The sequence below is a fragment of the Carassius carassius genome, chromosome 50 (assembly GCF_963082965.1).
Source record: "Carassius carassius chromosome 50, fCarCar2.1, whole genome shotgun sequence".
Taxonomy (NCBI): Eukaryota; Metazoa; Chordata; class Actinopteri; order Cypriniformes; family Cyprinidae; genus Carassius; species Carassius carassius.
The window spans coordinates 11377473-11392019 of NC_081804.1; the positions used below are offsets into that span (position 1 = coordinate 11377473).

At 36.8% G+C, this 14547-nt stretch overlaps 1 protein-coding gene across 9 annotated transcripts in view; it reads right to left on the minus strand.

Annotated features, from left to right (window-relative positions):
• The window catches only part of LOC132133802 (calcium-dependent secretion activator 2-like), a 173774-nt gene that overhangs the window by 91309 nt on the left and 67918 nt on the right, over window positions 1–14547 (minus strand). For all 9 annotated transcript variants that reach the window (XM_059546785.1, XM_059546792.1, XM_059546791.1 and 6 more), the window contains exons 4-5: window positions 1212–1292; window positions 176–406 (exon numbers count right to left, since the gene is read on the minus strand). In XM_059546785.1, coding sequence (XP_059402768.1) covers window positions 176–406; window positions 1212–1292 — 312 coding nt within the window. The remainder of the gene's footprint in view (window positions 1–175; window positions 407–1211; window positions 1293–14547) is intronic.

The following is a 14547-nucleotide window of genomic DNA, read 5'->3' on the forward strand; positions in this document are numbered from 1 at the left end:
CAAAGAGCGGCAATTTAGATTTCTTATTTTTGTGGAAGTGCTTTTTGACAACTAGCTGTTTAGACAACCCACTGCCTAATCTATTATAAAATGAATAATAGATCAAATGAAAACCATCACAACCATCAAGGTTATGGAGAACTGTAAAGCAAAGATTGCATCTTTATAAATCTACCTCCAGAGAAAACGTCAGCACAACGTCAGATTTGGAGAGAGGCAAGTCGTTCTCATCGCCGATGTCCAGGAAGCTGTTCATGGGTGTGATTTTGGGCTTGATTTTGGGCTTGAAGTCTTTGGCCACAGGCTGGCTCTCCAGGTTTGCCATCAGCAGGTTAACGGATGACCTGAGCTCCTCCACATACATCATCTCCATGTCTTTGGAAATAAACTTTGGAAACTTCCTGTCCTATCAGACAAAGCAGGAAACAGAATGAACACTGTGACTTTCAGGTACCTATACACTTGATTCAACCTTACAATTAGGCTAGTCAAAAACAAATTACATTTTTGTCATATATTAATACTAAGATATATTTAATGGGGGAAATGTGTTCTATTTAAAAAATTTTTTTTTTTTATTGTTGTTTATATTCTATTAATTTACATTATATATTATTTACTCATGCATTTTGATAGATTAATCAACAAACACACACAAAAAATTTTTTTTGCAATGTGCTAAAAATGACATAATATAATATTTTGAGGAAAAAAGCTGAATTTTGTAATAATTTATTTTTTTATTCTTATTTGTATATTCATTTATTCTATACATATTTAAACATTATTTATTTATTTACTTCTTAATGTCTCCGAATGAAAAATGTAGAAAAACCAATAATATATCCATTTTATTGCAAATTATTATAATTGTAATTTTTTTGTCTTAGTTGTTATTGTATGTTATTTACACCATGATGGATCAAAGTCTGATTCTAAACTGTTAACTCAACTGCGAGTTTGAGACTTTCCTGAATCTTTTTGACAAACTAATCAAAAAAGAACTGCTTCATTCGAGTCATTTGTCCGTGAGTCATGTGTGAAGGAAACACTAACGTAAGTACTAACATGATGCACACAAACAACAGTTATACACTTAGTCCACCCTTAAATCTGTCAGAAAAACAAACTTGTCATATCTGGTCCCATTTTTTAACAGCAATGTGTAGATGTTTTTACCATAAAGACAGAAACAGGTGAAGGTTTCTTACTCTGGATATTTTCTCAGCCAGCTGCAGTCGCCCGTCCAGCTCTCTACGAATCTGTGCTGCCTGCTCGTCCACATTGTCCAGCTGCACGGAGAACAGGAGACAAAGCTTATCTATTTGACATGGCTTACTAAACCCATTACCCACAGGTAGATCTAGATAGATCAAACCTGGCCGTGGTAAAAAGACAGGGAAGATGAGCTTAATAACTACTTTGATTAGTCACATAATCTCTTTTGAGCCTCGTGAAACAGCAGTGGTAATTGGACAGGCCATACTGAGAAGATATGAGATCATAAAAATGTTTAATGTCTTTATCTGTTCACTGAGTGGTTCTGGCATCCCTCAAATGAAACATTTTTGGTGTGTGAAACAAAGTGCAAAGTGACACACAAACACACCCACACAGCACTGCTTGCATGTTGTCAACACAGGGTTTCCTCTCCATGAGTGGGAAATCTCTCTGTATCATGAGCGCACACACACACACACACACACACACACACACACACACACACACACACACACACACACACACACACACACACACACACACACACACACAGACAGACATACACCACCCCCACTGGAGCACTGTTTCCACTTGATAAGCTCTTTTCCCTTCGGCAGCAGTAGGATGGACTCCGCTCCCATTTCACGCTGAACTATTGCTGCACCGTACTAGCTCACTCACAAAGCAACAAAGTTATTCGCACGCTTGAATATCTATATTGGCTTCAGCAGAAGTTGATTTTGCTAAACTAACACAAAACGAAGGTGCTAGCTAATACAACATTAAAAAGTTATTATAGTTTAAAAAAAAAAAAGAGATTTTCCCTTAAAACTGAAGATTATCCCTTTTCTTAATTCAGCAGTTTTCACATCCAGAGGCTGCACAAAGTTGTGGAATCTTGAACTCATTGATTTGTACTTTTTTACACAGACAAAGCACACAGGAGTGTTTACATGTGAGATCTTATAGAGATGACAAGTGCCATAAATCAATCTGATTAGCCTTCTCTAAAAACACACATGACATGGCCTTAGTTTTACAGATTAGATTATGAAATTTTCATATGAAGCTTTGGTAGACTTGTGGCTTTAGCTACACTGTGTTTCTAAAATCATATCCTACATCAACAATTTTTTTTAATACATTTAAAAAATATGTTTTTAATATTTGTATTTTTGTTTTTATGTTTGAGCTTATATATCTCTATTATCATAACAGTCTGAGTTATTCTGATTCCTGAACAGTAAACTTTGAAGTGTCAGCTTTGTGAAAAATTTTTGATTATGTATCTAGTCAGAAAGAATCATGAACAGAAACCTTTTTATTTTGGGTATGTCATTTCTGTCTCCATGCCAAAAAATGGGGGGTGACTGGTAAGGGGATAATAACTTTAATAATTTTAATGCACTTGGAGTGTGCACCAAGCGCTAGGAAAATGTAAGTATTGGATCGGGACTCGGTATCTGCAGATACTCAATATTCAATGACTCGGATCGGATTGGGCACAAAAAAACCTGATCGGGACATCTCTAAAATAAAACATATCTTCTTAAAATGTAAATATCAGCCTGTGTTTAATCATTCCACAATCAGTTGAATAATAAGTTTTGTGATTCCACAATCAATCTGCTGTGTAACACAACATTCTATATGAACCTTTCCTGGTTCTCTAATCAGAAGAAGGACATTGAAAGAGTGTTTGAGTGCAGCAGTGTGCTGGCATCTGTAATGAGGCCGGCTAATATCTGCCTTGCTTTACCCCATCACATCAACCTTCATTATCGACTCATTCTATTAACAGATGCAAATCCACTAACACCTCAAAATCTCACAGAAGGAGCGTGTAGGAGAAAGCAGAGCTGACGAAGGCCTCTTGTAAGCCCGGCGTTAGTCTGGTCATACGTGGGAGGCCTTAATGATGCATTTTGCCACATCTAGGCAGATGGAAAGAGGCCAATAGGTGTTAAAGGAAGCGGACCTCTGAAACACACAGGAAGTAACAAGAACATTGCAGGGATGAAAGCCGCTGGTATCCAATTAATAATATACCTAAAGACCCCAGCAACAACAGGAGGTCAAGGTCAGGGTGGGATATGATCAAATGATCATGTAATAATACTTGCGGTTTTCTTCTCAGCTGGGAAATGTGAATAACATTTCCACTTTGGAAATTATATCTTTCACAGGTTTGACTTCACCGCAGTGGTTCTCAAATCTGCTTGGTTTGAAGAATATTTTTCATTTAACAAGCATTATGCAGAAGTGGAAAATTATAAGAACATTCTACGGGAAGCGAATGAAACGCGCATTACGATACCGGCCACTAATTAAGAATTAACAGTGGCATCCATTTCAGTTTCTGACAGGTAATTAAGGCCTGTGCAACAGCAGATAATCAACATTCAGAGCTTATTTATAACTAATTAGCATCTAATAACTCTCGTGTTTGCTGTCAGTGTGCTATTTAGACTGTGAGATATACGTTTGAATGCACACCCCAAAATCTGTGACACTTAATTAAGATAAGGTTGGATCTGTAGTCAGGATCAGGGCCAATCAGACTGTGCTTCAGCTTCACTTGTTGCACTCGTGAATTACAAAAAAATCTGCTAAATTTACCCATCTGTACTCTCAGAAAATACCACAAGATGCATTTAATATCTAACCTAATTATTTTCAAGGTCTGCTAATGCAATTAATTTCCTTAATGATTTGCTCTTAATAAATGTGCAAGAAAATTAATTTGAGTTACAATAAACCTTGAAGAAAAAGTCTGTGATGACTCGGGGATGGGAAATGTTTTCTACAGCTATAAAAATACATTTTTAAAATTAAAAACAAAAATAATAATTTGTTGTGAAATGATACATTTAAAATGTATAACATGAAATAATTATAATATAAAAGTACAATTAATTATGACAGTAAAAGTAATGATTATGACTGTTTATAATAATAATTGTAATTTTCATAATTTTCAATATTTTTGTTTATATTTTTTTATTTAAATAATTTTAATCCATTTAATTTAAAAAGATTTTACTTTCAATATAATATAATATAATATAATATAATATAATATAATATAATATAATATAATATAATATAATATAATATAATATAATATAATATAATATAATATAATATAATATAATATAATATAATATAATATAATATAATAGTCTCAAGTCCGAAAGCAGACAAATTGTAGTTTTCCTTGTTTTTATGCAGTAAGCTATGGAAATCTATTATGATTGGCAGTTTGAAAGTTTGAGATGTCCCCAGCCGGCTAAATAATTCTGTCATGAATCTCTGGTTTTGACCGTCAGAATGACCACGTCAGCCATTTTCCAGCACAACGACGCATTCAGTGGCTAAATAAAACAGCCAAAACACGGACAGCGGCATGGACATCCCACTGATATATGCCAGCGCTACAGCGCAGCGGGTTTCAATGCACTAAAATGGCTTGATTGTGGCTTTCTTTGAGGAGAACGTCCTCACACATATGCACATCAGATTCTTTTCTGTTGCCGTGTTACCAACTTGTTCGCTTTTCTTTAGCTGCTCTATTTTGGTTAGTTTGGCAACTATTTCTATGACAACAAGCCTTAGGAGCGCCTTAATGAAAGACATCACCAGCCTGGAGAAAAGCATGCTGCTGTCACGCTCTAATCTTCCTCAGCTTTCTTTACCTCCCTCATCTAAATTAGCAGACCAATTTAAGACCAGCCGCCTCCAGTCACCAGCTTTATTCTCACAAGGAATAGTACAAAAGTATGGTTGTCTTTCTATACTAAGCTCAGGTGATCCATATGACATTATGGAATATGCCTGAGTTCTACTGATTAATTTCCTAGTTTTCTATCCGTCCTCAGCACCCAAATAACCTCAGCTCTTAGTGTTAGCGTAGAGCCAGAATATAGACGAAGGTCAGATGATGGCGTTGTTGGCTGGGAATTCTCAACATCCGTGGTGACGTCTTTGCTAGTCGGAAAAGTGGAACAGAAACCTTCAATTGAACTCTTCTCGCAGGCTCTCGCAAACTCTATTAAGCCACGTACTGGTACGTCTCTCTGATGATGTAATAACTTAGGTTACCGCTGGAAAAAAATGTCTAGTCCAATGATCATAAACAGCCATTTGGTCCGTCTGCCTGAAGATTTTTTCCCCCGTCGTTAAGTCACCAAAAATATTTAAGACCTAACGAATCTGAATTTAAGACTTTTTAAAGACTTTTTAAGGCCTTTTGTAAGGAAAACTGTATTTAAGACATTTCAAGACTTTTTAAGGACCCGCGGCCATCCTGTCTATATTTGTCATCTAAATTAAGAAAAAATTAGTCACCATGAGGAATTTACATATTTAAATATTTCAGTAAAACTCTTCACTGTAACACTTGAAGCCTTTATAATGCATTAAAAATGTATTCATAATGTAGATTTGTATGTATTATATATTTTCATAGAAATAACAAAATTTTAAATTATATTACTATTGTAATTTTTTTATATATCTGAAATTGGTTGTTTGTCGTGGTTTAATAATCTGAAGAACCTTCTTTCGTCACAAAGAAACTTTTGTGAAACAGAAAGGTTCTTCAGATGTTAAAGGTTCTTTATGGAACCATTTAGAAAAACAGGTTCTCCTATGGCATCGTGAAGCACCTTTATTTTTAAGAGTGTATATAAAGACTTCAAGTGTTACAAAATCTTCCTTAGTACTTTGTATTTATATTATATATTGATACATATAATTAAAAATAATTATAATTGAAATATTAAATGCAAGTAAAAGCCTTTAAAACTTTTACAACCTTTATTAATATTTACGTTCCAAACGCGTAAGACGGAACACAGTTTAATATATTTTAGATTTAGTCCAAGAGCTCTCAGTCCCTCCATTGAAACTGTGTGTACGGTATACTGTCCATCTTCATCTCTCTCTTCACAGCAGTTCAGTCAGTGTACTGTTTGAGTGCATGAACTACTCTGGGATATCGGTTTGTTTGAACTCAGAGGGAGTGTCAGCCACATTAAAAAAGTTAACAGCTTAAGTCATTTGTGGATTAATGCGTATTGGAGACGCGAACCGTTTAAAACGATTCAGTTCGATTTGGTGAACTGGTTCAAAAAGATCCGGTTACATCGAATGATTCATTCGCGAACCGGATATCACAAACTGCTTTGTTTTGAACTCTCTCACAACAGACACGGAAGAGAAGACAATGAATAAAGTCTTAGTTTTTGTTATTTTTGGACCAAAATGTATTTCAATGCTTCAAAAAATTCTAACTGACCCTCTGATGTCACATGGACTACTTTGAAGATGTTTTTCTTACCTTTCTGGACATGGACAGTATATCGTTCACACAGCTTCAATGGAGGGACTGAGAGCTCTCTGACTAAATCTAAAATATCTTAAACTGTGTTCCAAAGATAAATGGAGGTCTTACGGGTTTGGAACGACATGAGGGTGAGTTATTAATGACATAATTTTCATTTTTGGGTGAACTATCCCTTTAAGCCAGAAAGTGTCACTGGGATACGCCGCCTCGATGGTCCGCCTTGACCCTGTCAAACATATGAGTATATGAGTATCTTTGTGCCATCAGAGGCAGTCATTCTTGGTGGCTCACCTGCACGGTGCGCCCTCCGGCCCCGGCGTGGCAAGCTAACGAGAGATGACAGGGTGGCAAGAGCGAGAGGTGAGGCTGAATGTGTTCATTAGGAAGAGGATGACAGGTGCTGAGAGGTGGACAGGGAGGCTGAGCTGCAGCGACTGGCCTCTCTGATCAGAAGGGCACAGCATGTCCACCTGAGACATGACCCGCCTGCCTGTCCACCCAGCCAGATGTTCCACACCTAACGGGGGGCTTTACTTATTATTCAACAGACTGATTTAATGGGTCTATGGTTGACCATGAGATTATGGAACTTAAAAGATTAGTTTCTAATGATTTACTTTTCTGTCTTTCACTAAAGGTTGTTACAGAATATTACAGGATAAAACTCACACCTAGCAGTTAAGCATTCAAGAGAAAATAAAGTAGCAAAGAAATCAATTGTACTCACAAAGTGAAAGATCTTTTCTTCTGTACTGTGGTGTATATTAGAGTGATACAGATATTATCACTGGAAGATTTTGCTTAAACAGAGGAAAAAGATTTAACATACACATGGTTGAAGTGTTCACAATAAGATCTATTTAAAAATGTTTTAAGTGATTTAATACAAATTTTAAATATCGAATCGTAATGAAGTGGTCTAACAGATGTCTGGACTGCAAGGTACAAAAGTAAAAAATTATTAAATTTTTGCAAAGTTGATAGATTCCCTTGTCATTCATTTGTTCTCCAATTTGAAAACATTAGACTGTCATTCTATTTTACCCACTGATATTTTTGTTATAAAAATATGAAAGACAAACAGGCTTAGGTGTGTATTGTTGTGATGTGAAGATAAAATGGAACAAAAACTTAAGCAGAACATTAAGTAAATATTGGTTCTTACATATTAAGGATGCAAAAATCAGTATGGTTTATACACTCACTGGCCACTTTATTAGGAACACCTTGCTAGTACCAGGTTGGAGCCCTTTTTGCCTTCAGAACTGCCTTAATTCTTCATGGCATAGATTCAACAAGGTGTTGGAAACATTCCTCAGAGATTTTGGTCCATATTGACATGATAACATCATGCAGTTGCTGCAGATTTGTTGGCTGCACATCCATGATGCAAATCTCCCGTTCCACCACATCTCAAAGTTGCTCTATTGGATTGAGATCTGGTGACTGTGGAGGCCATTTGAGTAAAGTGAACTCATTATCATGTACAAGAAACCAGTCTGAGTTATTTGAGCTTTGTGACATGGTGAATTATCCTGCTGGAAGTAGTCATCAGAAGATGGGTACACTGTAGTCATAAAGAGATGGACATGGTCAGCAACAATACTCAGGTAGCCTGTCGTGGTTTAAACAATGCTCAACTGGTACTAAAGGGCCCAAAGTGTGCCAAGAAAATATCCCCCACACTACTACACCACCACCAGCAGCCTGAACAGTTAAGATAAGGCAGGATGGATCCATGCTTTCATGTTCTTTACGCCAAATTCTGACCCTACCATCTGAATGTCGCAGCAGAAATCGAGACTTATCAGACCAGACAATGTTTTTCCAATCTTCTATTGTTAAATTTTGGTGAGTCAGTGCGAATTGTAGCCTCCGTTTCCTGTTCTTAGCTGATAGGAGCAGCACCCGGTGTGGTCTTCTGATGCTGTAGACCATCTGCTTCAGGGTTCGACGTGTTGTGCGTTCAGACATGGTATTCTACATTCCTTGGTTGTAACGAGTGGTTATTTGAGTTACTGTTGCCTTTCTATCATCTCTAACCAGTCTGCTCATTCTCCTCTGACCTCTGACATCAACAAGGCATTTCTGTTCACACAACTGCCGCTCACTGGATATTTTCTCTTTTTCGGAACATTCTCTGTAAATCACAGAGATGGTTGTGTGTGAAAATCCCAGTAGATCAGCAGTTTTTGAAATACTCAGACCAGCCTGTCTGGCATCATCAACCATGCCACTTTCAAAGTCACTGAAATGCCCCTTTTCCCTATTTTCCCTTGGTTTGAACTTCAGCAAGTCGTCTTCACCACATCTAGATGCCTAAATGCATTGAGTTGCTGCCATGTGATTGGCTGATTAGCAATTTGTGTTACCAAGCAACTGAACAGGTGTACCTAATAAAGTGGCTGGTGAGTGTATATATATATATATATATATATATATAATTGGTCAATCTCTAAAAGGTACAGTACTGGCAAAAACAATGCTATAACTAATTACAACATTTAATTTTCACAAGTAAATCCAGTAGCAACTTGAAAGAAAAAGGAGCTTTTTAGCATGATTCTGTGTGGTTGCAACTGGATTTACTTGTGAAGAATTAATACAAGTAGGAAAATGTCACGCTAATTATTGTTTTTATGTAACTTTCAAGTACTGGGTTTACATAGCAATTCCTATCAGAATCCAAGCATTTTTCAAGCTGACAAGCTGGTCAGGACATGAGCTAAAATATTGGATAACTTTGCACAAAAAGTTTGAGTGTGAGCATTTTATTCCACAATTGCCAAGCTAATACATGTAAATGTATGTTTATAAATTGAAAACAATTAGTGGTGCTGCATGCCTGCTATCTATATTAACCAACAGTATAGGCCATTGGTGTATTTAACCTGTTACATTCTTTTAAGGGTTAAATGCATCTATAAACACATTCTAAACTACTATTGCATATCCTTAATTATTTCCTTCTCATTCCCTGTATCTACAGTATCTCAGACAATCTCACTTTATCGGTTTCCTTTCTTTCTGTTATTGTTCTTTGTTGTTTCTTGGACCTCGACTGTCTTCATCCTCCTTTACCTCTACTCAAACACATCAGTCTTTCCCTCACGGTCTGTCACTTCTCTGCACTCATCTGTCACTGCCTCCTAGTCCTGTTATAGATCTTTCTCTTTCATTGTGTGACACCCTCCACTTACTGACATTTCAATTGTCATGCTTACAGTCTCTCTCTGTTTCCCTCATTCTCTTCCCTCGGCATTCACTCCATAAAAGAATATGACACTGGGTGGAGCAGCTATCAGAGAAAAATACTTGTCATTTAAAGAGGGATCGAGCCATGAATAAGCAAAATGAACAACGGAGCACATGTTAAATACGTATTTGGCAGGGAAAAGATTGACAACATAAAACACTGATATACAAGTAGATGTGAAAGGAAATACTTTTGAAAAGCTGATATGTCACGTGGTGTGATACCAGTATGCTATACTTTATCTAAAACTATTTTAAACCGAATTTTGCTAGCTACATCCATATATATATATATATAGATGAGAAAGGATAAGTGTCTGTGACCCATAAAAATATTTCTCGTATAAGCTTATTTATTATAGAAAATGAAAGTTTTCTAGAAAATTAAAGAAAAACTTTGCAACAAGTAGCCTAGTATGCAGTGTTTCGGATCATCCTATTTTTTCTTCAGGCTTATTTTACAAAAACACAAAGATTTGTTTTTATAGTCAATGTATACAAATAAAGGCAAACATTTTACAATTCTGATTATCTTTATGACTAAAAGTATGGAAGCACATGGGTAGCGATATTCAATTTGGAATGTAATATGCAAAATGACAATGCAATATGTAAAATGGCAATGCATTTCTGTATTTACATTTACATTTTCCAATACATTTGTGCAACGTTTGGTGCAAAATGAAAATGAAAATTAAATTACATAATTTTAATTTGGCATTTCATACACCAGTTTTAATATGTAAAATGAAAACTAATTTTAACGCTTTATAAGTTGCAAAATTAAAATGAAAATGTATTAAAGAAATGATTAGATATGTATAACATGTTCAAGCAAAAACTGTGGCAAAATTATCATTTAAATGCTATTTTTCTTAAATGCATTAACACTCACAGTCAAGACACTTACGATTGCATTTTCATTCAATGTCCAGCAATGAATGTAGCAAAATTCAATGTGCACATTGAAAATGCATTCCGAGGCGATCACGTGTCCGCCCCCTCGCGCCATGTCAATCACTGCGTGAACAAGGCGGGGCTTGCAGAAGGTCAGAGACTCAAATCTCAATTAGAGGATTCAAGTGAGAGAACATGGACAAGACCGTTGGTCCGTGTACGTTTTGATCATTTCGGTTTATGGCTTCAATATTACATTCGCACTTGTGGGCGGGGCTGAAACGCTGCTTTCATCTGATTGGTCAAATCGCTCCACCTTCAACTCGGTCTTTTCATTCTTTCAGACAGAATAAGAGTCAGTGCGAGTGAAGCACTGTAATGTCTGAAACCACCGCTCACTGTTAATTAGAATAATATTTGAATCAGATGATGCTGGCCACATAATTCGTGCTGCTGCGACTTGCAAGAGACCCCGTTAAATTATTTCTAGGTTATAGTATTGTATAAATATTGTCCCACTGATAAAAACAGTGCAAATAGTTCTGTCTCCTTGGATAACAGTGAAGTGGAAATAAATATAGTTAAATTTATGAAATAAAATTAAATAGAATTTTTTGGGAAGGTAAGTCTGGCCAGTTATACAGCAATACGAGTCAGACGAGTCTGAAGATCTGAGCTGAATTTGGTGAAACATTAAAGTTCTAGTCTGTGTCAGTTACTCTCATAATAAATAATAATAATAATGTTACCCGTATTTTTCGGTATAAGTTGCATCAGTCCAAAAATACGTCATGACGAGGAAAAAAACATATATAAGTCGCATTTATTCAGAACAAAGAGAAAACATTACCGTCTACAGCCGCGAGAGGGCGCTCTGGGATAGGCTACAGGAGCACTGAGCAGCATAGAGCTAATTTTACTATTTTTATTTCAGAAATGTAACAATATTAATTTTTACAATTATTTATTAATGTCACACACACATACCTAGTGCCTTATGACTTAAAAGATGAGAGTGGTAAATGTTACAGACATGGAACTGTTCAGTCTATTATTGATTTGTATTTCCACTTCACTTTTTTCCAAAGAGACAGAACTATTTGCACTGTATTTATCAGTGGGATAATATTCATACAATACTACAACCTAGAATAATTTGCAGGTCTCAGCAGCACGAATTATGTGCCCAGCTACATCTGATTCAAATATTATGCTAATTAACAGTGAGCGGTGCTTCTTATTCTGCCTGAAAGAATGAAAAGACCGAGTTGAAGCTGGAGCGATTCGACCAATCAGATGAAAGCAGCGTTTCAGCTCCGCCCACAAGTGCGAATGAAATATTGAAGCCATAAACCGAAATGATCAAAACGTACACGGACCAACTGTCTTGTCCATGTTCTCTCACTTGAATCCTCTTCTTGAGATTTGAGTCTCAGACCTTCTGCAAGCCCCGCCTTGTTCACGCAGTGATTGACATGGCGCGAGGGGGCGGACACGTGATTGGCTCGGAATGCATTTTCAATGTGCACATTGAATTTTGCTACATTCATTGCGGGACACTGAATAAAAATGCATTCGTAAGTGTCTTGACTGTGAGTGTTAATGCATTTAAGAAAAATAGCATTTAAATTATAATTTTGCATGTTATACATATTTTGTATGTTATACATATTTGCATGTTATACATACATATTTGCATGTTATACATATTGCTTGAACATGTTATACATATCTAATAATTTCTGTTAATTTCTAACTTATAAAGCGTTAAAATTAGTTTTCATTTTACATATTAAAACTGGTGTATGAAATGGCAAAAGAAAATTATGTAATTTAATTTTCATTTTCATTTTGCACCAAACGTTGCACAAATGTATTGGAAAATGTAAATGTAAATACAGAAATGCATTGTCATTTTACATATTGCATTGTCATTTTGCATATTACAGTCGTGGCCAAAAGTTTTGAGAATTACATAAATATTAGTTTTCAAAAAGTTTGCTGCTAAACTGCTTTTAGATCTTTGTTTCAGATGTTTCTGTGATGTACTGAAATATAATTACAAGCACTTCATACGTTTCAAAGGCTTTTATCGGCAATTACATGACATTTTTTCAAAGAGTCAGTATTTGCAGTGTTAGCTCTTCTTTTTCAGGACCTCTGCAATTCGACTGGGCATGCTCTCAATCAACTTCTGGGCCAAATCCTGACTGATAGCAACCCATTCTTTCATAATCACTTCTTGGAGTTTGTCAGAATTAGTGGGTTTTTGTTTGTCCACCCGCCTCTTGAGGATTGACCACAAGTTCTCAATGGGATTAAGATCTGGGGAGTTTCCAGGCCATGGACCCAAAATTTCAACATTCTGGTCCCCGAGCCACTTAGTTATCACTTTTGCCTTATGGCACAGTGCTCCATCGTGCTGGAAAATGCATTGTTCTTCACCAAACAGTTGTTGGATTGTTGGAAGACGTTGCTGTTTGAGGGTGTTTTGGTACCATTCTTTATTCATGGCTGTGTTTTTGGGCAGAATTGTGAGTGAGCCCACTCCCTTGGATGAGAAGCAACCCCACACATGAATGGTGTCAGGATGCTTTACTGTTGGCATGACACAGGACTGATGGTAGCGCTCACCTTTTCTTCTCCGGACAAGCCTTTTTCCAGATGCCCCAAACAATCGGAAAGGGGCTTCATCAGAGAATATGACTTTGCCCCAGTCCTCAGCAGTCCATTCACTATACTTTCTGCAGAAGATCAATCTGTCCCTGATGTTTTTTTTTGGAGAGAAGTGGCTTCTTTGCTGCCCTTCTTGACACCAGGCCATCTTCCAAAAGTCTTGGCCTCACTGTGCGTGCAGATGCGCTCACACCTGCCTGCTGCCATTCCTGAGCAAGCTCTGCACTGGTGGCACTCCGATCCCGCAGCTGAATCCTCTTTAGGAGACGATCCTGGCACTTGCTGGAGTTTCTTGGATGCCCTGAAGCCTTCTTTACAAGAATTGAACCTCTTTCCTTGAAGTTTTTGATGATCCTATAAATTGTTGATTTAGGTGCAATCTTAGTAGCCACAATATCCTTGCCTGTGAAGCCATTTTTGTGCAACGCAATGATGGCTGCACGTGTTTCTTTGCAGGTCACCATGGTTAACAAATGGAAGAACAATGATTTCAAGCATCACCCTCCTTTTAACATGTCAAGTCTGCCATTCTAACCCAATCAGCCTGACATAATGATCTCCAGCCTTGTGCTCGTCAACATTCTCACCTGAGTTAACAAGACGATTACTGAAATGATCTCAGCAGGTCCTTTAATGACAGCAATGAAATGCAGTGGAAAGGTTTTTTTGGGATTAAGTTAATTTTCATGGCAAAGAAGGACTATGCAATTCATCTGATCACTCTTCATAACATTCTGGAGTATATGCAAATTGCTATTATAAAAACTTAAGCAGCAACTTTTCCAATTTCCAATATTTATGTAATTCTCAAAACTTTTGGCCACGACTGTACATTCCAAATTGAATATCGCTACCCATGTGCTTCCATATAAAAGGAGTAGTTGCTTCTACCACAATTCAAGTAACTGCGCTGTAGTCATATACACATACACATACATTTTTGCCATTAAATGTAATAATCCATTGAGATTTTTGTTTGCACAAGGAGTCTGACAACAGCCAGTGCTCCACCCAGAGATCTGATCTCACCATCATCCAGTCTGTCTGGAATAACATGAAGAAACAGAACAAACTGAGACAGACTCAATCCAGAAGAACTGTGGCAATGTCTCTAAAACACTTCAAGAAGTTTGTAAGTCGCTTTGGATAAA